This window comes from Balearica regulorum, chromosome 2, assembly GCF_011004875.1.
Source record: "Balearica regulorum gibbericeps isolate bBalReg1 chromosome 2, bBalReg1.pri, whole genome shotgun sequence".
NCBI lineage: Eukaryota > Metazoa > Chordata > Aves > Gruiformes > Gruidae > Balearica > Balearica regulorum.
The window spans coordinates 120,116,113-120,142,119 of record NC_046185.1 but is presented as its reverse complement, the minus strand read 5'-3'; the positions used below and the strand labels follow the sequence as shown (position 1 = coordinate 120,142,119).

The 26,007-nt window shown below is 49.8% G+C and overlaps 1 protein-coding gene across 1 annotated transcript in view; it reads right to left on the bottom strand.

Moving 5' to 3' along the window:
* Positions 1-21,122, bottom strand: part of LIMD1 (LIM domain containing 1) — a 29,422-nt gene extending 8,300 nt beyond the window's left edge. Inside the window, exons 1-2 of the mRNA XM_010306009.2 lie at positions 19,826-21,122; positions 9,387-9,488 (exon numbers count right to left, since the gene is read on the bottom strand). Coding sequence (XP_010304311.2) covers positions 9,387-9,488; positions 19,826-20,981 — 1,258 coding nt within the window. The 5' untranslated portion in view covers positions 20,982-21,122. The remainder of the gene's footprint in view (positions 1-9,386; positions 9,489-19,825) is intronic.
* Positions 21,123-26,007: the final 4,885 nt, after the last annotated feature.

Here is a 26,007-nt window from a genome sequence, read left to right as displayed (position 1 = left end):
GCAATGCACGCTCACGCTGCCACCACTTCTAAACACCCTGCCTTCTCCCCGGAGAAAAGGGCTAGGTTTTGTTTGTTTTTAAAAAGCTGCTCCTACCTCTTTGCAGCCCAGTTTCCCTATTCAACCAGGGCTTTGAAATGCAGCCTAGCAGGGGAGCAGCTCTGCTTGCTCTGCTCAGTCAAGGAGCCCCAGGCGCATGGCCGGAGGCAGCGCCCAGGGGAGCACCCGTTGCCCGGGCACAGCCAGAGCAGGACCTGCTGCAGGCTGGTTTTGGGGACCTGCCAGGCATTGCTGGAAGGAAATCAGAACCGAGATATGGGGTCTAGAAGCCTCCCATTACTTATGCTGCATATGGCAAATATACTGTTTAAAAAATTAGCATCAGCTGCTGGGTGTATAAATGCGGATGACACAAGGGACTGGTCTGAGGCTCACCTCTCAGTGCTTTAAGGCATGCACCTCCCTGGCAGACTTCCACGAATAACCACACTGGCTGCAAAACATTAAGAAAAGGAGGAAGCCAAATAAAACCACTTCAATAAATGAAAATCTTTACCATCTTCTACAAACGCCAGAGGGCACTCTCAGGCTGGGAAACAACTCCCGCTGCTCCTCAGGAAATGGAGATGCTCCAGTGAAGCTCCAAAGTTGTGCCAGTGAATTCAGCCAGACCAATATTTCACCAGTAGCCCTTAGTGCCCTGCCCAGGTTTCAGCCAGCAAGGCAGGCAGAGGATGTGACAGCCGTGCTTCTTGGGAATGAGCCCTGGTTTGCACGAGCAGCAGCTCCATAAGTAAGCTGTAGGTGTTGCTCAGCAGCGTAGGAGCCACGTTGCCCTGACACGCTTACTCTCCCCTGTTCTCCTCTAATCCCCGCTGGGGACAACCACGTTAGCTGGACATGAGAGATGACCCAGGGTGCCAGCCCATCCTCACACCAACATGGACACAGAAGAAAACCTGAAAACCCAAAAACATCCCATTCTGACTTCTCTCACCCATCCTGACACTTTGCCAAGGTTGCCCAAAATAAGAAGTATCTAATCTTGGATGCATTAGCTTTGTCACCTATAACACAGGGTGCGTATTTGTACAGTAACCCCTCCTGTGTGCCTGCCTGTCCACAGGTAAGCCCGGCACTCTCATCGGCAGTCGCAGAGTCCCAGTTTCTGAGGAGGGCAGGGAGAGGCAGGGGGATACCCAGGATTTGCAGCACCCTTGTCAATGGTGGTCCTAAGCAAGTTAACAACAAGACTCACGCAGCAAGAAGTACCCCTGAAAATCTCCTGCTGATTTACATACAGCACTGGGATTTGACACTCCTAAAAATGAAAAACAAACAAACTTTGATTTTAAAATACATGGTAGCATGGGCTCCAATTCAGTGCAACAGGCAGGTGCCCGAGCGACTTTCCACCTGTATGCAATGTCTCTCCTTACAGACAAGCTGGCAGCACTGAGGAAAAACATACGTGTGGAGCCATACAATGAGGACACACTTCTTTGGATGATGGCCGGTGCACGAGCTGCAGCCGTCACAGCAGAGGGGATGAGTTTGGCTCACTGCCGCCACATCATTCTTTCACGGTGACAAAACCAGCATTTACCAGCCATTCTGCACCCGATATATTTTTAACCCTGTGACATTAGCAGGTCAAGATTGATGGCAACAGACCTTCAGAGAAGGTGACACAGCCAGTGCGCTGTGTCTGGGCTTCCGCTGCAAGTTCATTCAGCAGAGGGATAAACCCCTTTATGAAGGACTATATAATTTGGCTTTTGGCGTTACATGGCCCCATGAAGAAGAGGTGCTGACACCTAAAGCGCTTTGAGGGAAGGGAGGGAATGATATAATTACTTTCTTTAAGGAAGAAGCGATCATTTTTACTATTTTTAGCTCCTCTCCACAACTCTCTGTAAGTCCCTGGCAGAAGCGTAAAAGGAAATTTGCCAAAATCAAGTAATCAGGTGCCCCTGCAGCCACGGCAGGAGCGGTGCAGGCAAACAGAGCCGATTTGTTCCTCTGCTGCTCCCAGCCTCTCCCTGCCTACATCGGGATGGACTTCTCCTCTCACCGCCCCTTTGAGATGAGGAAGCATCTCCTCATCGTACACATGGGAAAGCAAGATGCAGGAGAAGCTCATTTCCCCAGGCTGCGCTGGGGACCGTCCCGGTGGAGCTGGGAAATGCACGTTCTGGCTGGGGCCACACCAGTAAAGCAAACAGCACTGGGACTGCCCCACAGCGCAGAACAGGGCGGCAGTGGCTTCTGTCCCTGCGCTGAGCTCCCTGCCACGGGGCAGCGCCTTAAATTACGCAAGTCGCTCTCAAAAGCGATACTTCAGACTGTGTGCCTGCAGAGGCTGGCACAGGTTTTGCTTGAGCACCGAGATGCTGTCGTAATTTCACTGAGAGGAAGGATTGAGAACTCAAACGGCATAAAAGGAATCACATATTGATCACGGCCTACTTTAAATTTGCATCACTTCAAATATGCATCAGGATGACGACAGAGACAATATCCTTTGATAAAGCCAGGAATACTGATGCGTGGCTTGCCGCTTTCAGGATCAATTGCTGTATTACGTGTCTTAAGTGGCTGGCTCCTGACCGTATTTCATTTTCACTTCACCCTGAATTTAACTAATCTCTCACCTGAAAAAATTCAGACAGTTAAAATTCTTCAGCATTTCAACCCTACTATCTTCACCTGTTGTTACAAAATTTCTCAATTCTCTTCCTGACAGGATGTTTGAGCCTTGTGCTTTTATATACTGCTCATCCCTAACGTGTCTATCTAATCTGTTTAGCTGTGGGACCTTCAGGATGACCTCGAGGTCATTTCAGCACCAATTTCAGAATATTTCAAGCTTAGTCACTAGTGCCTTTGTGCTAAAATAAACATGTTTTGCTTAGCGGCTGATAATAGGCATACCACCAGGCTGCACTCCCAGGATGCTGGTGTTTTTGTCCATCGTTTTGCCAAATGACAGCTCTCTCCTTTTGAAGTTCATACAGAGAGGGGTTTACCAGGGACTTGCCTGGCAGATGCTGGGAGATGCATCATTTGCCTGCTGGGGAGTTGGACTCAACTTTCTCTTTTGAAGTTGCTTTTCTATTATGTATTAAAAGGACACTGGGGTCACAAACCCATGTTCAAGGACAAGAGGTTGCTCTCGATACATGTAAGGCCCAGGTCCAGATCCCAAGGCTTTATGGGGATGCATGACCAGGACCCTGCATTTCCAGGGAGGGAGTGTGGACCTCATCACTTAGATAAGCACCATGGAGCTTCCTGCAGTATCTGCACAGCACATGGGCAAGAATCACTGCAGACTGGCAGCTGCTCCCATGCTGACAGCCCTGGGACCCTGTCATTACAAAAATCAGTCCTTCTTAGAGTGCCACAGCTCTCCTTTGCTGATGGCAAACCGTTGCAAGAAGATATTCAAATGTTTCTCTTTTTAGGGAAAACCCCTAGAAGCTTCAAAATCCAGCAGTAAGATAAAGTCACTCTGGGACAAAGCAGCGCTACGATTTGGGGAGTCCTTGCTGAAGTACCGGTTTTCCACCCAGTGCCCAGCCGCTCTCTGCATCACTCTGTTCCCCAAAATGCACCAAAACCAGACAGCTGTCAGAGCTGGCCTCCCACCCCGTCACCCATCGACTGTCATTGAAACACACAGAGACTCATTGGAGGAAGGGGCGGGGGGTGCAATCTCTGTGTCCTCAGTGAATGTGACTCTGCATTGAAACTATAAGAGAGCAATTTTTAAATTTCTCTGGGTATGGAAGACACCACAATGCATACTGAGCCACTACCAGAAAATTATTCATAGGGATCCATTAAAACATGATAAGAAACCCCCTAAAATCTTTAGAGCACAATTAATCCTATACCTGTTCTTAACAAAAACCAATACTTTGAAGATGACATTATAAAATAAAAAGACCAGAAAGACTGGAAATATATTCCCTTAAAGGTTCCAACCTCCAACCTTTTTTCTCACATTGGCCTAATGATTTCAGACTTTCAGCCAGCACTAAAACACACGCAATTGACTCAAACCACTAGCATATCGATAAAACCCTGATTGCATCTTCTGTGTGTGAGCTGAACACTTACTTGTACCTTTCCAGCAGGGATATCTACTAAAGACGCCTGGACCACGCCAAAGCCCCTTCAGCTCAGACCCCAAAGCACTACCGCCCTGAAACCTGGCCAGGAGACGAACAAGTACTGTCATCCTACCGTGAAAGCTGCCCTGGCATTTCTCATCTACGGCAAGCACTTCTTGTGCCAGACAGCAGGGATTTCTCACCAGCGAGCTGAGAGACTGAAGACAAAAAGTCAGCAAGAACAAAGCAGCAATTTAGACTGGAGCAGAAAAAACACACTGATGCCTTCCCTGTCTCCCAAACTGTCAGGAAAGCCAAGGCACAGCTGAATCTCTTCTGAAATTACTTTTGCTAAAACAATATATTGTTTATTACGTGGACTCTTGCGTGATAATTTTATTAAAGGGATGCTGAGGAAGGATTACCAGCAGTATTTTGCACTCTCCGCTTTGAAGATCTGCGCATTTCTCAGACATGTCTATCAGTATAGTGGTTTTATATCCATTTACAAGCAGTAAAATCTGCCTCCACTAGAAAAGCTGGTAGTTTCTGCATCTGAAGATAACCATACACATACATGCGCCGCGGGGAAATTCACTTGGCGAGGGTGTCTGTCCTGTAACCTGGGATTCAGTCACACTCGCAGAAAAAGGTGGCTTTCTAGCTGTAGAGTTATTTAGCAATACCAATAAAAACGATGGCCTTGTTGTTCCAGGGGTTATATACCAATACGAAGCATGCTTATTCAACATAATCATCCCAAAGACACCAAGAGCTGAATTGCTCTAAGTAGCCATGCTTTATAATCACTGCAGCAAGATTAATTAGCCCAAGCAGAGGGCTACACTCACAGATATACTGCTTCAATACCTTACCTACCTTGCTTAGTAAATGACTCTTGATAACTCTAAATACAATTACATTGTGAAATATTTTAAAAAACCCCCACATTTATATCCCCAGAGGGTGGCAAGAGACAGCCAGCTTGTGTTATTTCAAACTCTGCCACTGGAACAGCAGCCTGTTACCCTTACACAGATATCAACATCAATTTGAGCTTACAAAAAAAAAAAAAGAAAAAAAAAGAAAAAAGAAAAAGAAAGCAATGTAGTAATGTTGACATGTCAAAGGTCAAATTCTGTGATCTGGCAAACATGCAAGGTTTCCACCTCTTTGTAATAAGGGGTCAAAATCTGGTCCTTGTTTTGGACCTTCTGCTGCAGTTCAACATCGAACCCTCCGTTGAACCACCTTGCAATCTGTTCTTTCTTTCTGACTTCCTTCCTTGCCTAGTGATTTCCTTCACAGTCATCTCTGACACTTCCCTTGCACTTTTTTAGCTTTCAGATTTCCTTTGAGAACCAAGCGGCGGCTCAAGTACAAGACTCTTATGCTCTAAATCACACTGCAAGCAGAGCTAAAAAGGCCTGTTTTCCAGGCAATCTGCGGCAGCCGGATATAAGCCAGGCTGAATCCTAGAGAAAACACTAAAACACCAAAAATAGGTTAGAGCTATACTGTCTAGTTAAATCTATATCATTTATAAGGTCTCCTTACCACCTTAATAATAAATATCAACATCTTGAATCACCTGCATTTCTGGTGTTCTGAGGAGGTATAAACAGGTGATTTAACTTACTGGTTAATGTGTAACAAACTGGTAACTACAACCGTTTGTCCAACAAACTGAAAAAAAAAAACCCAACCAAGACGGAAACAGACACCTTGAGCTTGCAGGAAATAGCTGTATGAGTTTTAAGGACTTTTTTTTTTTTTAACCTACTTTCATGGCCCTCCTGTAAAGCAAATATAATTACTAATCCCACAGAAAGAGCCTGAAGTTTTTTCCTCTCCCTCTCTGCAAAAAGCTGCCTTGTTTGTGTCTCTGCCCTGTAACAAACAAGAAGATAAATGAGACATTTATGCCAAAGTAATCATTCTAAATCTGTTGTTTTGACCTCTAAGCCAAATTTTCTGCATTACATGCCAGTGGCTCAGATAAAACAGTACTTTTTTTTTTTTTTCCTGACAACTGAACCCTGTAACGTATGTGTAGCTCTGCTCAACAAATTACTCTATCATTTATCTCTGAACATAAGTGTATCAGTAAACAGAGGGTGTAGGAAATTTGGCACCATGAGGTATCAACCCCCCTCCTCTCCTTAGACCCTCTCGGTTTTCTGCATCTGGGAAACTAATGCACATTTGGACGCAAATCCAACTACGAGCAAAATTAGAAATCCTCACTAAAATGAAAACAGCAGGATAGCAGATATAAATATCTGGAGGACAATATGCTTTACCTTAATAGGTAATTTTGTATATTTTATTTATTGGAGCGGAGATATTCAGCGTTCCACCAGAGCAGAAATTTTAGGATTGAAATCACGAGCAACCTTCAATTCTTAAAGACAAGATTGTACTGGATACTGTCCAAGATGAACTCCACTTGACCTTAAAAGCAGTACTTACTTTCCAGCTGGAAACCAGAGTTTCCATACAGGCTGCTCAAGATGTGCTTTGCAGCTAGACAGACAACACCGTCCAGACAAATATTTATTTTTCTGGCAGATAAAATGGTCTCATATTTTCTGCAGCAACAGATGACAGCAAGCCTGCAGAGAGGCACGCGGTCTCTCTGGGTAACGACAGAGCTGCGTGCCCTTCATTTTGTCTTGCAGCCCATGGTCCAGGGGACTGGGAAATAACCTGTGTCTGCAAAAATGGGGATTCCCCTCAGGTACATTTCCTCCCTGAGCACACGGTAGGATGGCAGGTACCAACCCCAGGCATCAGTTAAGCAGCTGCAATGCAAAGAGGCTTGATGAATCAGAAAGTCAGCCCAGCTACGGTTTTACAAGTGCAATCCGTCAGGTGGCAAACCACACTGTTGAGGGGGAGAGAAATAAAAATGCTTTCCCCACACCTCCCAAGCCCCTGGTGCAAACAACCCCTGCATGAGACCACAGTGGCAGCACAAGAAACCACCTCCTGCACCAGAGAGCTTCTTGTGAGCCTCGCCACTTGTAGAGGTACGTGCACGTGTGGGAAACACCACTACCGCGGAGGCCTTCCTCCGGCATCGAGTATCAGAAGCCCCACGCCACCACGCACCCTCCTCTCCATCCATCCATCCGTCCATCCGTGCCGGCCACCGCTGCGTCCAGCTCGCGCTGGTTTAGTACGGCCACTGCCCCAATGGGAAGAACTTGAGCTTTCATGAGTAAATTACTCTTCTGTACGTAACAGGCCAAAACAGGCTCTTTCTTATACTCCTGTGGCATCCATTCCCTTTTTTATCTCATATGGAAATACAGTATTTTCTACTAAGAGAAATATTACTCTCCTCCCTTCTTTCTTTCTCTTTTTTTTTAACTAGCATTTTTACTATTTTTTTTTCTTTCCATTTGAAACCCTTTGCTCCAGCACATCTCCAGAGAGATTCCTCAGTTACAGCCTGGGTAAGAGAGAAAATGGCCTTCACTTTGCTGAACTTAGGGTTTTTTCCATCTTTCTAGTCACACCTGACACCCAAACCTTTTCATCTTGCATTGGAAACCTTTGGAAAGGGTTGCCTTTTAGAATAAGCAGCAAATAGCTACTCTTTCAGTCCTCACCAACCTACCTCATTAGAAACGGGATTAAGCTATTTTTTAACCAAACACAAACAGAAACAGAAGTAACCACTGATACCTCTGCAACCACATGTATCTCCCTAGTACTGGACTCCAAATAAAGATGGCAAAATCCATTCTAAAAGGAGGATCAAAAGTGTTTCTTTCTGAAGCATCAGTTGCACAGTAGTAATTTTAGAAATTTAAGACAGCTCGAAGCTGCTGCTGGATTATTTTTAACAGGAGCTTTGTGTACAAGGGCAGTTTGGAGGCCACCCGGCCACGGAGGGCAAGAGGACCCTGAAGCAAAGCCCCAGCTGCAGTCAGGAATCCTCTCCACAGGAGAAGATTTCGAATTAAATTTATAAGAGAGGACAAAAGAGTGAGCTGCTGACTTCTGAGCCTTTAGGAAGCTGCCACCACGTGCAAACGCCACTTTTTCTTTTCAGGTTTACCATCTTCAGTCAGAAGACAGTGAAGTGCTCTATTGGAAACATAGGTGAGGCAAGGCAGCTGGTGTTGGACAGCTGGGAAATGAGCAGAGTTCAAGGTTCAGCTATTATTAAAAAGCACACACATCCTTCTATATTTATTCCCACTTTACAGCTCCAAATAAAACACATGCAGTCTTGATGAGTTTACAACTCTAAATACAATGCAGGAGAAAAACGCTAAGGCTTATCTGGGAAAACCAAACTGATATATACAAAAGCACCAGAAGGATTATTATTATTTTTACTGCTGCCACATATACAGCTACATTTCTAAAAATACACTACTAGGCCTAGAATTAAACATAACAAAGTAGAAACGCCACTGGCTTACAAACACAGCCACAATTTGAAATCAGGCAGCCTGTTCCTCACCCCAGCTCCATCACGGACCTCCTCAAAAAGCCACTCCGGAGGATCCATACATTGCTGCATGCTATACGCTACAGCAAGCTTCACGTCTGGGTCTGACAAGTGGCAAGGAGCTCGGTGCGGCCAGCTGAACTATCTACCCTGCTTCTCAGGCAGATTTCACAGGGCTCGCCATCGCTGCTCCCAGCCTGATACCGCTGGCACAATAACCAGCTCCCGCCCTGCAATAACCAGAAAACAAGCTGGCAGAGACATGCCCCTCGTCTCTGGGGATGGCTCCATTTCTCCAGAGAAAGAACAAGCAAAGCGTGTAACCTGGGTCAATCATGCACTTAGATGCTTTGACCGGAGGTCCCGCAGAATGGCAAAACGCTTACAGCGAGTAAAGGTAATGCACACAGTGAAAACACCGTGACTGGACCGACCAGAATGGCTGTCTGACATGACAAATTAAAAAAAACCCTAAATGCAAGATAAGGCATATTCACTTCCACTTTGAAAAAACAGTCTGACAAATAAATAAAAAAAAAAAAGTAGCTGTAATAGAGATGCAGAGGAATGAAAACAACCATCCCCCATACCAGAAGACAGCCGGCCAGCACAATCCAAAGTAACGTTTCTACATGCCCTGCCAGAATCTGTTCAAGACCAAACAGCAACCACCGCCACCAAGACATATAGCTGCAGCAGAGAATTCAATAACCACCTCCTTTTTTTCCCTCTTTTAAACCAGAGAAACATTAAGCCCGAAAAGTTTGTGCCAGGCGGCAGGCCAGGCAGGGGGTACTCACTGCAAGCTCCGCAGGTGAAGCAGCCATCGTGGTAGAGGTTGCCCATGGCCTGGCAAGCCTGGTTTGCTCCATACACCCCCTTGCTGCACTTCACGCAGGTGCCTGGAAGAAAGAGAGGGAGACAGAGGTCAGAAACGGGACTTGGCATGGTGGCTGGGGTCACTGGCTGGGTGACCGCACAGCACGGTGGCTCAGCAGCTTAGGAACAGATGGTTCCTTGTAGCCACAAGATGTGGGTGACATTGGCGTTACCCACGCTGAGAGATGCTGTTAACCATGGTCACAATGGTCATCAAATCTTCATGGCAAAAGCTTTTTGCAAAAAAGTAAACTGGACAACAATAGCCCTGTTAGTCTACAGCAACATCTCCTTCCTTCACCCATTCATTCCCACAAACTTTATATACATTTAAAACCACTTAATGTCCCTCCCAAATGCCTGAGTGGCAGGAAGTGGCGCTCAGGGCTGTTCACAGACCAATAGTTTCTGCTACTTATTGCATAAAGTAAGCTTGTTGGTTGCAAGTGATGTGAGGAAAACACACCTCTTCACTTAGCCCCTTTAAACCTTCATTGATTTCAGACCCCGCTCACATCTGCTGAGAGCCCGAAGAATTTCCCACCAAAACAGAGCTGGACCGACTACCTGACACCTATCTCTCCCCCCTTTGTCAGCCACATCTGAACAGAGACACCCAACATAGGTGCTTCCTACAGACCATGTATCCTGCCCAGACGTTGTTGTCACCTCTTGCAGGACAAGAGGTCAGTTTTAAGGAGAAGATACCTGGTGGCAGCAGCACCACCAGCCAAGGGGGGCTGACTCTCAGGTGGCCCATGGGGAACCAGAGCCAGCACAAATGGTCAACTTCTGGCTATAAGCTGTCCCAAGTGAAGTCCAAGCTGCTCCTCACACCCAGGCTTTCCTGCCACCACCATCACCTGAAGACGAGGGTCAGCTCTGGAGCTCAGCTCAGTTGCTGGCACAGCCAAGCACATTTCCACCAGCACCTGCCCAGGTGTGGGGCTCCAACCCAAAACCCAAGCCAGGCAGACAGCATAGGGTGAGGATTTCCACCTCACGAGGAAGCTGCTGGGACCCTCCAGGCACAGACCTGTCTGATCAGGGCTGGGAAATGGCGGCAACGGGGCAGATGTGTGGTGGTGGTGGTGGGGAGGGACCACAAGAAGACTTTAGCACTGCAGGTTCTCAAAGGGTGTTTTGCATTCAGCTAGGGCCTCTCAAATCTCACCACATTTCCATGTGAAACTATTTTGATAACTGTGTAAGAAGTGACAACTGAGTTTCACACTTTTGATGGCATCCGCTAGCAGGACCTGCTCCCTCCACCTAACAGGGAGAAAAGCAGCAAGGCTGCCCAAAACCACTACTAGTGGCTGGAGAGAGAAAGTCCTTGTCCAAGGAAAATGACACATCAAGCCAGTTTACCTACATCAGGCATTACCCTGTGATTGAGATAGACCAGTTTTAAAGCAGCACCACCTTTCACCTACCTCTAAACGGGCAGCTTTAATCCGTGTTTAAACAAATAAACACGGACCTACTTGAAAAGGGCAGTGTGAAGGACAAATAGAAGACATGCTTCTTTCTCTGGTCCGTGATGACCCTGCAGATGTGAGCTCACCTCCAGGTCTCTCCTTCCGCCGCTGCTCAGTCCCATTCACCCCAACTCTTAAACGCCCTGGAGAAGGGACTCTTGCTCACATCTCGCTCCTACTGGCCCAAGAAGCATCATCTTGCTGGAGTTCCTTAGTCATGCTGTGGTTAACAAAACTTCACTTCTTTTGGGGCCTTGCAAGCTCCAGAGTAATTGGAAAGGTCTGGTGAAAGTTAGGAAGAAACCCAAGGAACTTACGACAGCGCTGAAAAGTAACTCCCAGCTCCGGCAGCACCACGCTGGCAGTCCCAGGGTGGTTAACAATTTCTTCCCGCGGCCATCAATTTTCACACTACAGGGATAAAAACGCTCAGGAGCCCTTTGCAGTAGAGCTCGCACGGCTGCTAAAAAGCAGATACTTCATTTTCCCAGAGCAGGCCTGGCTCTCTGTGCTGCAGCTGCCTGCGTGCATTCAACCACTACGCTGAAAGCCGTCCTAGCGCTGCTGCAAGCCCCACTGCACTCAGAGCCAGAGTCCAAACTGACACAAACCTAGAGAGAACGCTGCAGAGAATAATTCGTTACTCTGTTTTGTCCAAATCCAACCTGAACTGAAATGCTAGATTGGCCGCGGGCCCACCCCAGCCTGCAGACTGGCACCAAGTTAGCAAAACTTGCTGGTTCTTTTCGAACCAAGCAGATTTATCTCAGTCATTTATTGAAGGAAACATTTTAAGAAAGCAAAAGATAAATCATGCAGGCATTACCAAAAAAAAAGAAGGAAAAAAAAAAAAAGACAAGCCAAAGATAAGAAAAATTGGCTTTTCAAATGGATGTTTTCTCCCAGGAATGCGTACATTCAGCAGCAGCCTGAGATGCTGTGCAATTGTCTGACACAAGAGCTAACAGCTACCTTGCAAAATTCCCTCTTGACTACAGCAATGCCGAGTTGTAGAAAGAGAGCGAGCAGATAACCTGCTGATTTTGCTGTTCAAAGCCTTTCCATGACATTCACCAGGCTCTCCACAGAACCAAAGTACTCATCGCACTGGAAGTGCTGCATTTTTCCCTTCTCCGTGCCAATGAGCGGCTGCTCCAGAAAAAAAAAAAAAATCACCAGCGTGCTCCGATTTCCTCCTTTCCAGAAAGCAGCCGGGCAACAATGAATATGGATGAGCAAGAGCAAGCAGGAGGCAGAAGGCACAGCAGCTGCACGCAGGCACAGTGCACGGTAAAGATGCTGGCAGGCATCTAAAGCCGCTATAAAATACCCTAACGCAAATCCCACAGAGGGCAGAAATTGCCTGTGATGTCTCCTGTCCATCCCATTTAAGTTTCAGAGCCCGTATTTCCCCCAACGGGACAGATAGTCCGGCCGGAGCCTACAGGAGCTTCCCAGGCTCCTGCATCCTTCCCCAAACCTTCCTCCACCTCCCACCCCTTGACTGCCCCCACCATCCTTCCCCCTTGCTTCATCTCTAAGTACACATTCCCCCCCATCCCCTCCTTCACCCTTTTATCAACTTCTTTAAATATTTAGGCCCTTAAAACATGGAAAATGAAGTCATAGAATGAAAGGGCTTTTAAAATAAATTGACAATGTTGTCTATAAAAACTATAATGCGCTAAATTACCCAACTACATAATAACCAACCATGCTATAAATATTTATAGATGTCCTGTGGCAAGGCTGACAATTGAGAAACGGCATGATGGCAAATCTGTGTATAGTTTATGCTTCTACTTGTATCTGCTAAATCTTACTTGAAAGCCAATTAAATCTTGGTGGCGACTGCAATTATTTTAGAAATAAGTCTTTACTTTTCCCAAATATAACATTCTGAAGTATTTTAAGCCACATACTTGAGCCTTCATCTCTGACTCTTAGCCCAACTGGTCTGAAAGGGGATAAAAAGGTGATTTTTTTTTTTATTGATTTCTGCTTTCTGCTCACTCCCTGCTTCCACGATAATCCTGTTCTTTCAGCTTAGGGTACGCAAGGAAAAAGCAATACCTGCTGCTGACGGCGGCCAGTCGCTGAGCTCGGCAACACGTGTGTGAAGCCAGGCTGATGGAAAGCAGCGCAGCACAGGCGACATCCAACCCCATCCTGCCGCAAAACAGGCTCTGCGCCCTGCTCCACGCCAGCTCCGACGACTACTTCCCGAAACAGTGCTGAGCGTGCTTTCTGCTAGCCAGGGCGTAAAGTTAAAATGTCAGCAGCACCAGTGCAGTCCCACACGCTGCTGGCACTAGTCAGCAGCTCTGGGTAATTTTCTTGGCATAGAGCAGCTTTTAGCAAAAACTTCTCTCCTCAGCTCGAAGCAAGGGGGGATCCCGAGTAGCCACGGCTCAGCAAGATGCCCAATTCCTGCACTCACCTTGCCGCGCCTAACGAGCACTTATGCGAGCGCCCATCTGAGAGGATATCCTCTCCGAAATTACGGCTTTTAACCTCAGACAATGTCATTAAGGAGAAATGAAAGGTTTCTCTTTTGCCACCAGGATGACAAACCCAAAGCACCGCAAATGCGCGGCGCCGGTAAATTCACGCTCGAGTGCGCCAGCAGAATGGTAGCCAGATTTGGAAAGGGAAAGGGATGGAAATTGCTGATTTCGGCTCAATTTCTGCCGGCAGGGCAGCCTGGCCCCGGACAACAAAGAAATCTCTGTTCCCTTTTGCATCATGTGGAAAGCAACCGCCCGCGCTGCAGCTGAGCGCCTGAACAAAGGGACTTTTGGGGCAGAGCTGGGACCGAAAACATGCCCTGTAAGCCACGTCTCAGCGCTCACCGTACTCCATCTCGGTGCTGCAAACCAGAAGGAGGGCAACCACTGAGAACAGCCTCGGCTTACAAGATCAAACGGGTCCAATGCAAACCTCAAGGGCTGTGAGAAATGAAAGCGAACCCGGCACGAAGTCTGAAATGTCAGTCCCACCCTCAAAGTTCAACGAGTGCATTTCCATTTACCGCCTGACTCAAAGCCTTTAGAGATGTTTTTTCCTCTACGTGTTGCTATTGCACGCTCACCAGAAGGAGCTGTTACTTACTATATCCCACTCGCTAAAAATTCAATGCAAGCCACACTGAACAGCAGCGTTTTCTGGGACTGTATGGTGTATTCCACGTGCCAGACATCATCCTCTACGAACCAAGAACATACTTGTGTTTTTTTCCAGCAGCAGCCCCCTTCTTTTCAGCAGCATCTCCGTTCTCAGCAGCATCCAGGACAGCCAAGCTTTCCTACATGTGCTCCTGGCCGGGTTTGCTAAGACTGTCGCTTAATTTTAGAGGGCCAAATGTGTTGCTGTGCTGCTTCCATGGTGAGATTTCCTTGCCACATCAATCTGGTCCTGGATAAGAAGAATGCAGCAGCAGGATGAGGGAAGAGTTCGGTGGTGTGGGTCTGCATACGTAGCTAATCCCAAAACAGCGCTCGGAAGAATAAGGCTATCCTACCCCTTCCACTTACTCCATGCAAGCCACGTATCCACGATCACTTTGACTCTTCTCCACACGTAACTGGTTTTTGCCCCCTCCTTGCAGGAGGCTGGATTTATGCTGAAGAACTGCCCCCCCCCAAATTGGGAAGAAAACCCCAGAACCTTTACAGATAAATACCTCTGGGATCATCTTTCCCATCTGCCTGACCCACCTGTTAATTCCAGGAAAACCAAGTCCTCCACTTACACTCACATTTTTTCAAACACCATACTCTGAAAAAAAAAAAAAAAGACTTCACCCTGTCGTACCCAATGTGATACTCAGTTCTTCAGGTTTTACTTCAGTCCTTCTGCAGAACCTGATGCCACCTCCTCGTGGCTCATCTTAACCACGTCATTTCTACATCAAACTCTAAATCAGACACATTGCGTGCCTCGCTATGCTGTTATCCCCTACTGTGCAATCGCTCTTGCTGGAGAGTTGATTTCAAGGAGATCTGGAGGCCCACATGAGATCGAGTGCCTGGAAAACCTGGCAGTTTGGTCCCGTTCACCACTGGGTGACTGGGTTGTCACTCAGTGGTAGCAAAGATGTACAGGTACTCTCTGCCCAAAGAGCCACGGAGTTGGTAAATGCAATTTTTCTTTACCGTTTTTGCATGCCATGTTCTTGACCCCCAACTTTGCTGTAGACAGTCGTGTACATGCTGCCAGCGATGTACAAAAATGGCATCAAACTCTCATCAGTGACATTTTAAATACCTTATAGCGATGTCGGAGATTACAGTAACACCGGTGCCAAACGAATGAGGCTCCTTATTTGTTTCAGTCTCCACTGCCACAGTATCTTGGCTGAAAGACCAATTGCTCCTCTGCCTCAACTCCTTCCTTTTTCTTTCCTTTTGGCAGATTTTTCCTTAGCTTGCAAACCCAGCTTAGCTCCCACGAGGAAAGGAGGAGAAGCGCATACTGCTGTAATCTTGAAGAGCCATATCCCAGGCAAATATTTATTTGCTCGGTTCCTTGCGGTGAGATAAACTTTGCAATCTGCACACGCCCACTACTTCACGTGCTGTCATCCTTCCAGCTTTCCTTGTTCCACCAGGACCCACCTCGTCCTGGCTCCCCCTCCTCTCCGCTGCAGGCCAGCATCTCCTTCCCACTGCGGCGTTCTCCCAGGAGCAGGCAGCGAGGGATGCCTCTGTGCATTCCCAGTGGAAACGACGCCATTAGCATCATCCATGTACAAAAACCTCAGAAGAACTTCTAAGCAGAAATTCTCCACTCAGCAGCCCTGGAATTACCCTTGTTTCCACCAAATCAGCCTGGTGCACCATCATCATCAGGGTTTGGTAAAATCCGCAGGTATGCACAGCCTTCGAGTTAAACAAATTGTGGTTTTGGCAGTAGTAAAATGCTAACTTCACTATGCACAAGACTTCGAAAGTGCTCCGCTGGCCTTCGAGCTGATCACGGCCATTCAAAGGTACCGGGGTTCCAGGTCTCCACGGGGTTTCAGTGACTCAGCTACCGCTCTGCTTCTGCCAAGGGGAAAAGAAACCTGCAGGCTTCGCTATGAGATCTTCTCTGCCCGACCGCTGGGAAGCATCCCGGCATACTGCTGCAAAACAAGATGTCTGGGGCTCTCCTAAAATACCTGCAGCTTATCAGCTCTGCTCTAAATAATAAGGGAGGAAGCCAGAACTCAACACCTAACAAGTATTTATGAGAAGAAAACCATTTATAAAAATTGTTTTTAAAAAAGCTCTTGGTAAGGGTGTAGATAGTCTTCATCAGATGGAGATTTCCATCTACCTATGCGAAATAAGCATTGGTAAAAATGTGATGCTACATGTTACACCTCTAAAAGCGCCCATCTGTGCCTGCAGACCAAGGAACTGCATGGTACCACAGGTTCTGCTAAAATGAATGGCAAAACCTCCCTGTCAACCCCAATGGCTCTCAGCCTGGCCTCTGCCCTGCCCGGTCACTTCCAGGCAGTGCAGGGAGATGCTCGGTTTGGTTGTGTACCTGCCCAGCTCTCACCTGAAAACTCATCCGGCACCAGTCCTCAGGATGGTGCTGCCTCACCTAACCCGAAACATCTGCATTGCACTGGGTGGTGCTAGCAGAGGAGTCGCAACTCCCTCAGTCACTCCGATTTAATTAATCTTCCCATTAGCCAAGTGGAGATGAAAGCTGGTGCATTCAAAGGAACACCATGAGTTCAGGCAGTCCCGGAAATTCAGTGGGATTCAGGCACCTTGTTCCTGGACATTCCCTGGAAACAGTACACCAAAAACCTGAATGCAACCTGAGGCGGTTTCCAGCGGCATCTCCTGGGACCTGGGGCCCCTTCTCTGCTGCAGTGGAACCAGCCTCTCCAGGGAGCAATTTCAGGATTTCCCTCCTCAAGTGTAAGACCTGGGTGATACCTGAGACTCCCCGCGTCCTCCTTGACAGCCCACATAAATCAAGTCAGTGCTTCAAAAGCACTCTTGGAGAATCCAAATTCCTCCAGAGACACGTGCAGCCCGTGCTGCTCACACATATGCCACTATTTAAAAAAAGAAAATTCTTGGCTTTGTTTGCTTCTTTCACTTGTTGCACATACTCTGAGCAGACAAATGGATTTTGTACAGCAAGCTGGTGCTGACAGATAAACAGACTATCTGTTACTCCTCAGCAGAGCATCCTACCTACATCATGCCTACTCCCTAGCTTACCCTTTTCTAGGCTTTGATTTACAAACACTCGTTTTCACGTAATAAAGGAAAAAGCAGCTTCTTTACTGTGATCAGAATTAATTAATTGTTCATGATAAATATCTGGTCCAGACTGAGACAGACTGAAGGACTGTATGTTACCAAGACAGACAGCTCCATCTTAAAAAAAATCCCCTTGTTACAGAAGCAGCACCCAAAATTAGGAGAGCTGAGAGCATTTTAGATAAAAAACTTGGGTCATTTGCACTTCAGTCCTGGTTTCATTTCCTGGCTCCCATGTACTGTAAAGCTGCTGCATTAAACTTCCCTTCACTGGGGCAAAGCCTGTAACAAAACAAACTGTTGATCCTTTTTATCACTATTGCATAAAAGTACATATTTTCCCTCCTAAAGTTTGCTAGCTTGAGGGTACGGCACAGCAAAGACAGATTCAGAAGACCAGCTAGGTTCTTCACTCCTCCAAAGGAAGTAAGGTAACTGTGAAAAAATGAAAACAAAAGCAAGAAAGAAAGGGGGAGGAGGTGAGAATTAAAATACCTCAGTCTTTGCCCCTTCCTGCTCCCTGGTCCTCCACAGGACAGATACGCCGAGCCTCCCACACAGAGCTGAGGCTCCACAAAACGTTACTTCTTCCTCTGCCATGACTGCAGCGTTTCGTTTTTCCCTCTCCTCCTTCCCAAACTTCTCAGACACTACACACCTTGGTGTAAAACCTCCTGCCAGGAGGACGTCAAAAGACCTCACTGGGAACCAGGCAGCCTCCATCTCTCCTCCCTCCCCAGGGCTCCCCCGTAACTCGGCCGCCTGACCAGCGGGACTCTCCGGGCTGTCAGAATTACTCTGCTACTACAGATTTCCCACGGGACGAAAGCCTCCCCTGGCGCTACCGCCTATTTTGTGTACAAATAATCTAACCACCAACTATGTGTCTCAGCTTTCTCATCCCATCCCCATGCACATTTTGGACGAGGTATGATCCAGCTGGTTTACTTGCACCGGAGAAGACGTGTGCGGCAGGCTCTGTTGGAGAGACCCCTGACACCTCTCCGGTGGAGCTAAACGTTGCCTCCAGCACAATATTCCCATTTTTGAGCACCGCCTCCCACGAGACTGCTGTTCCAACCCCATCTTCGTTATCAGCTCCTCGTCACAGCGTTTGGCCCTCCTCAGACCAGGCTCCCTGAGCTTCTTCAAACCGCGTGCTGCCTGCACGGGACAGAAAGTGCCCAAACACGTTTACAGGCCAAAATGCTCCAAGCGCAGCAACTCGACACATCACTTGTCCGCGACAGAGTAAAAACACGTCTGCCCTGCCACAAGGCTGAATCCAACCTCAGATACCGAGATAAATAATCCCAACACAACCCTATGTGGGTGAGTACCACTGCCTGATGCCAGGAAACACACTTTGTTATGCAATTTGCAACTGAGCACTCGGTGGTCCCTCCAGCTACATCCCCGAAGCTTGGCATGAAGCCCAGGGCTGCTCCTGTGTGCACAGACCCACCAACCCCGCTGGGCAGGATCCTGTGCAACGGCACCTGTGCAGCCTGAGACACAAACCCTTCCTCTGCACCAGGCTGAAGAGTTTAACCTGTCCCTGCTTCTACTTCTGTGACCATGAGTCTAAAATCAGGAGGAAAATCCAGACACTAGACCTGCTCCCGTCATTTGTTAAATTAACCGTGGAGTTCTCAGCCTTCCCTGCAAGTCCAGGTTTCCTTCTCCCAAAAGCTGAACTATCATCTCATCTGCTATTAAATGACATGGCAGGGAAAGGAAACGCTCAATTTGCCCCTGACCTTCTGTCATCCTGGGGCAGTAAATCAGTTTAATCCAGCAGGACATTTAATATTCCCACTGGGAGATCCTCACATGTAAGCAGTCCCTTCCCACTGCCAAGTGCCAGCAATAACCTCTGGTGGCAGTGTGGACTACTTGCAGACCCAACATTTAGGGAGGACTGTGCCTACCACTCATTTTTCTGCCGTCTGCAGGATGCACTGATACTTTCAGAGCTGATGGGGACCAGCACCTGAGGAGGGGGAGGGGGGGGAAATCCTGGCAAGTTTGGGAAACCACCACCCTTCCCATCCTCAAGCAACTACTCTTCAAGACATCCTGCAAGCACACCCGGCCGTGGCTGCCCCCATGGGGGTTACTGCCAAGGGATGCCTGCCACTGTCCCCCCCCCGCCAAGCTCAGAGCCCTTCTCGGTGCCTGCAGTGTACGCAGGCGTGACTCCTCCGCAGGCTGGAGCCTTCCCCCTCACACGTGGTCAGGCAACATACTTTTAAGACATGGAGAACCACGAGTACTGTCAAGAAAAGTTAAGTGCCTCCCCGCCAGCAATGAAGGGCACTTCAAAAGATGCTGCTCCAGCTTCTTCTCAGCGCTGTCCTCCCCAAAGCTGCTACACTATCTCTGCTTTAAAATTTAAGAGGTAGGATTAAAGAAAAAAGCATCACAGTAGGAAAAGCTTCCAGTCCCGGTGATAAATAAAAGTTAAGTAACAAAAACCCCCCCCTGAGCAACTGAAAAAGCATAACCAAGCAGGCATATGGGGACACACAACCCTGCAGGTGCGAACCCTGCAGCGACACTGTGCAACGAACCCTTTTCACGCCGACTGGCACACTGCTTCCTTACCGAAGTAATCAGCCTTTGGCCGAGCATCCATCTCCTGCTCCAGGCGCTGGGTCAGTGCCTCCAGCTTCAGCTCGGCTGCCGACGGCCCTTGCTCCGGCTGCGGAAGGAGGGTCTGGCAGGGCAGCTTCACCTTCGCTGTGCTGGAGCCCTCTGGGTGCCTGGTGTCCGACCGCGGGCCGCTCGTGCCCTCCAGGAAAGGCGACTGTGGAGCATCTGAGGCCATCGGCCCGCGCAAGGCCAGGCGCGAAGAGCCTGGCTCAGGGCTCGCGCTGCTGCCGTTGGGCCGGTGGTTTTGACCGTGGGCCACGAAGTGGCCAGACAGGCCAGGGTAGGCAGTGGCATGCTGGTAGTCCACACTCGGGGTGGTGGGTGCAGAGCCGGGGGAGAAGGACAGCGGGACGCCCTGGTACCATGGCTGGCTGCCGTGCCCTCCAGCCCTGGGACCACAGGGGTCAGCAGGGCCCGAAAACCCTCGGGCAGGCTGCACTGAGGGGGCTGAGAAGGACGAGGACCTCTGCTGCGGTGGGGCTCCCGGCACCCCCTCCTCCGTCCCCAGCGAGGATGCTGGGGGGGTCCAGGTGTGCGAGAAGGAGGAGGACCTCTGCTCCCCGCCGCCCCGCCTGCCCTCGCTGCCATTCTCCTGCCTGCCACGGCAAGGCTGGGGGTCACCGGTACTCTCTGCGTGCTGCTCCCCACGCCCTGTGCCGAGCCGCGAGCCCCCCACTTTGGGGATCCTGTTGGGCTCTGCTTCCCAGCCCCGGTGCCCAGCCTGGCTCCCCGGGGCCTCGGCACGCACCCCGCTGTCACCGAAGCCGCGCTCCCCTCCGTCGTACGACCTCACGCGTGGCCCCTCGGCGGCAGAGGCCGGGGGCGGCTTGGCACCCCGTACCGCCGGCGGGCTGGGCCGGGGGGCGTTGAAGGTGGCCCCTCCGTTCAGGGCAGCCATCAGCATCTCATCCTGCTGCTGCTGCTGCTGCTGCTGCTGGAGGTGGATCTTGGCCATTTTAGTGGCAAAGACCCGCCTGGTCTCCTCGAACTCGGGGTTGTTACCGGCAGCTTTGTCCACCCGAAAGAGACCGTCCTTGGAGGCCTCGTACATATTGAGGTCTTCGATGAACTTGCTGGCTTCCAGACCCAGGTCGTCGTACTTATCCATCCCGCCCGTCTTAGCGCGGGATGACCCCCGCCTTCCTCCTCCTCCTCCTCCTTCCCGCCGGGCTCACGGTACTGCCGGCAGCGGCAGCAGCTCCGTCCCGCCGCTCCGTCTCACTCCCGCCGCGCCCGTCCCAGGCGGGGGCGGGGCTGGGGGCGGGGCCAGGAGGCGGGAGGGGCGGGGCGTTCGCCCCGCCCCCCCCGCCTCCTGGCCCCGCCCCCAGCCCCGCCCCCGCGCAGCGCGAAGCAGCCGTTGGTCGCCGGTTTACGGTGCTTGCGTGTGCGGGCAATCAAAAGACGTCACGTGCGGGGCCAGTGACGTAACGCGCGCAACTAGCGCGCTGCATTCAGCATAGGCGATGCTTGGGAAAGGGCCAGATAACGCAGCTGTGGTTCGGAAACGGATGCTCACAGTGATTGAAGTCGTCCGGATGATGCAAGGAGGGAGTTTTTCCCTCGGTCTCTTCCAGATAACGCTACTTTTCTCGCCTCATTCCCCTGAGGAATGATCCCCTGAGGCCCTGGAACCCTCATGAAAAACCCTCGTGAAGTCCTGGGCACCCCTTGTGAAAAACCAGCCCCTCCACCCCCATGCAAATCTCATTCCTTAATTACTGTAGCAATTAATCGTTATAGTAGGAAATTGTATGCAATTTATATATATATATAAAATATATACACACTTTATATACATTTTTTTTTTAAATTTTTTTTTTTACATTGCTGCATAGGTCCCCAGTTCCTTGCAAGAAGGACAGCCCCCACCCTGAAGAGTGAAGGATACCCCTGAACTCCCAAGACACCACCAGAATCCCAACCCCTCCAAAACATCTGTGAAACCCTGCACTTACATGGCATTATAGCTAAGTAACTATGGCCCTACCAACTCTGGGGACATCTAGATCAAGAAAGAAGCAGATGGCTGATGACATCATAAAATTATAGTTGCTTATTAAGACAGTCGCATGTGTGTGTTAAGTAGCGATTGGTCAAATCACGTTGTACCTGAACCCTTGAAAGGTATAAGAACGGCGTGTACAACCGCATTCGGCATGTCCCAATGTGACCGGGACACCTCGTGCATATGAATAAAGACTTACCTCTTCTCTCTCCTCCGTCAGCACGGGCCAGTTGTGAAATTTTCATGGCAAAACTCAGCTGGGGGTGCCTCGAGGTCGGGGGGCTGTGACAGGATCTCTGCCAGGCTCGAGGGAGACACCGGTTTGTGGGGAGCTGTGGTGCCTCTGAGTAAATCGAATGATGCAGTTGATCCTACGGGCCCAGGCACGTGTCCTGCATTCCCAGGACTTGTTGGTTTATTCATCTCCAGGCTCCAGGAGGTAGGGCCAGATGTTAAGGAATGTGGAAATTCACTGCCTTTAATAAGCGCGAATAGGGCTGTGACCAAAATGTGTCAGAAACCAAAAAAAAAAAAACCCTCTCCCCTTTTTGACCAATTCCCTTACAGAAGCACTGCTGAGCAACTGAGGCCAGGTCTAAAACAGCCTGACTCTTCCAGCAAGTTTTGGCCTAATGTGCTTTAAAATCGTGGCACTCTGGGGCCCTGGCAAAGGTGCCTGTCTTCTCTCCAAGCAACCTCCAAAGCGGTCTGGAGCCTCCAAAGAGGCTCCAAGCAGGACCAAGAGGCTCGTCCCTGCAGCGACAGCCTTAGGCTTGAGCTTGAGCTGATAAGCTGATAAACTTCAGACTCGCAAAAGTTAGCCCAGCCATGGCCCAGGGTTAGATAAGGGGGTTTGTGGTTTCTAGGGAAGGCAGGCAGGTGGGAATCCCAGCGCAGGGTGAAGCACAGCAGTGGAGCCACCCCCCCAGCCCAGGGAAGGGGACCCCAGCATGTGCTGCCACTAGCCACAGTCTGCCGAGTTTTTAAGGGATCGATAGCGCTGGAGCTTTCACACAGCATCGGGACAACATCCCATCTATGAAGCAATACCATCTATCAAACCTCTCTAAGCCTTCCTCTGCCGTGGGGGTGAGGGAAGGAGGGGTGTCACCGCCTCCTCAGGCTGAGCCCCCCTAAGCCCTGTTTCACTCTGGGAGAAGCTGGGTGCTTGGGGGCTAACCCCCCCCCCCCTTTGCACAAGCCCCGGCAGTTCAGGAAGGTTTAACTTGCATCTGGGCGTCCGCCGTGCAAACCACAGCAAGCTGCTGCCTGTGCCGGGGCCCTTTTGGCTGGAGCAGAAAGGGCTTGCCTCCCATTTCGTGGCCGGGAGAGGCCGTGGTGTCCCCCAGCAGCTGCTTCATGCCAGGCGGGTGTAGGCTCAGCCCGCCGGTGACTAAGAGCGAGAGCGACTACCTCTTTTGAGGGACTTGACCAAAACTGTTGAGTCTGAGGTTAAGCTCAGCCGGGGCGGTGAAAGCCAAAACTGAGTTTCAATGTCAAGAGCATCCTCAGAAAGGGCTAGTGCAAGGCCGGTTTGGGCAACATCCAGAGTCATCGAGCAACGGACTGCTTGAATCCATGTTTGTATGGCCCGAGAGAATGACAGAAAGGAAGCAGAGCCATGGGTAGGTAAGGATGGGATCAGGAACCCAACCACTGCTTTGCTCGCAGGAGGAATCAGATGTAGAGCCATCAAAAAGGAAATTAATTACACATCATTCTCGCACCTTCTTCCCTCCTCCTCATCAAAGGATATAAAGTTAATTGAGGGAAGGCACGCTCCTATCCAGCATCTCGGAGAGTCAGCTGGTGTCTGTTGGGGTTTTTTTTCTACAAACACACCGAGATGAGGCTCTTCAGCCCTCTAGGAAACAAACCCTTTGGCGGAACAGAAGTATTTGGGAATAGACGTATCTATTTTCAGCTTTCAACAAACCAACCAAGGAAGAATCTGTAACTTCCATCAGATCACGGGATTTTTCCGACTTGCTTTTTTTAAGGGTCATGCATACATTTTCTGCCATTACTTTATATCTAACATCCATAAGTCGTTTTACAGTCGGACCCGCAGGAGCTCACCACCTCTGAGGGGTGGGGGGGAAGCAGCCTTCTTGCCGAATGGCCGCTCTGGATGCTGCTGACCTTCACCAGCTATGTAAAGTACGTTTCCTTCCTATGCCAAAGGATCAAATCAGCTGTCTGCAGAACAATGCTCGCGCAGACAACATGGAAAAGGCTGCCGAAGCCCTTCGGATAAGGAACCGTCGCGCTGGGCTTGGCCTCCTTCCAGGCTCCACACGCATGAGCAGACACTTTGATGGCAAGCGCCTTCGAAGGGGAATCGCAGCCAAATGATTCAAAGGCATTTTGGTGTTCAATTCGCGACGCTTTCAGCGAACATTAGGCAGCAAAAATACCTTTGAAGTTTCGTGCTCGCATTTATTCTTTCTGTGAGGCTTGGGCTGGGGGTATTCCCAAGCAAGCAGATGATTAACTTGAACTTTCTATCGGACTGGAGATGTAATACTACACTGACTTGCGGACCCTTACGCTGCAATTAGATATGGTCCCACAGTTTTATAGTTCCTGTGAGTTTTACAGCCCATGCCTATTAAGGAGTGAAGGGGTCCATGATTACTGTCATAGCACAGGACCAAAATCTACGTGCCTATTTGAATTAACTTATTCTAAACCCTGTCCCTTGAAGAAAAAAAAAAACATTGCCCGTTTAATCCGTTTTTGTTCCCGTGGGCAAGGCTCACACCCTGCATTTACTCATGCAAAATAATGCTGACAGCTCGTAACCCAGCCCCGCTCCACGTGGCAGCTGCCCGTGGGGCCGAGGGAGGCAGCAATTTGGGGAGAAGTAGCCCCGAGCGGCGTTCCCCAATTTTGGCCCCATCTCGGTGGGAGCACCGGGCGCATCGCCGGGGCGGCACAGCCCTCCGGGGCTGGCGGGGTGCCGTGGCCGCTGGCAGGCTGGGGCAAAGCGCTGCCTGCCCGGCTAAACGGGGAAGTCGTGAAGGAGAGCAGGGAGGGGATGGTCTGTCTTTATTTCTTGCTGCCACGTTTGGCTCTGGGCTCACGTTGCAGAGAGCTGGAGAAAATGCAGAGAAAGCCCCCACCCCCTTCACACACACACCTCCCAGATCATTTTTCTGTCTGGGAGAAAACGCCCTCAGATTTTGAGGCACAACGACAGTGCAGGGCTGCATAGTATATGGAAAAAGATGATTAAGAGGTGTCTGGGTGACAATTTATAGCTAGATCTCTCTCCAAAAGCAACTATTGTATGCTCACTATTTGCAAGCAAACCAGCACGAGGAACCCGTGGCTGGCAGCACACCAGTTTCTCTGTGGACATTTCCAGGTCTGATCCCCGGCTCCTGTGCCTCCCCGGGGCTGTAGCTGTCCCAGGCAAGTCATTTCCCGCAGGAGCCTGGGCTACGCACGCCACCCTGAAATGCCCGAGATACAGATAATGCTCTGGTGTCTTTTAGCAGGAAAGCAATAAAGGCTTCGGTGCTAGGATATAGACTGAACAATTTACAAGGCAGAAGTCTTTCCAGGATGGAGCCTGGCTTGGTTCTTGCAGGAGCGAACGTATCTCTTGGCTCTTGCAAGGTAGCACCGCAGCATCCCCGAACTCTGCGCCGACCGAATCGTGCCGGGAAATGATGAACGCTCCCTCTGGCTTTCTAAGGAGGTTTTCAATAAACGTGCAATTTATCTGCACCAGCCAGGTGCTTTATACCAGGAGGATGACGTACAAGGCTGTAGGGTAAATAAGAGGGTGATGGAGGGAAGGATGGAGGGAGCTGGCAGTGGGAGGTGAGACTGGGGGTGGCTGCGGGCAGAAAGGCTCAAGCTGGGGCCCAGGGGCTGAAAGGGGTGCAGTGGAGGTGGAGGTGGCGAACCTCAGCCTCTGCCTTCGGAAAAGTTTGCAGGAAGGCGGCAGGGCAGGGTTGGGAGATGTCTATTCCTCCCCACTGCTGCCCCAGGCGCCTCTGCATTCCTCCGGGAGGCCTGCCCTGCCTGCTGCCTGTGCTGCCTGCTCCCGCGCTGCCTACACATTTAACCCCCAAGTTGCAGGGGCAGGCTGGGGACTGCGGGCAAGCCGGTGCCCTCC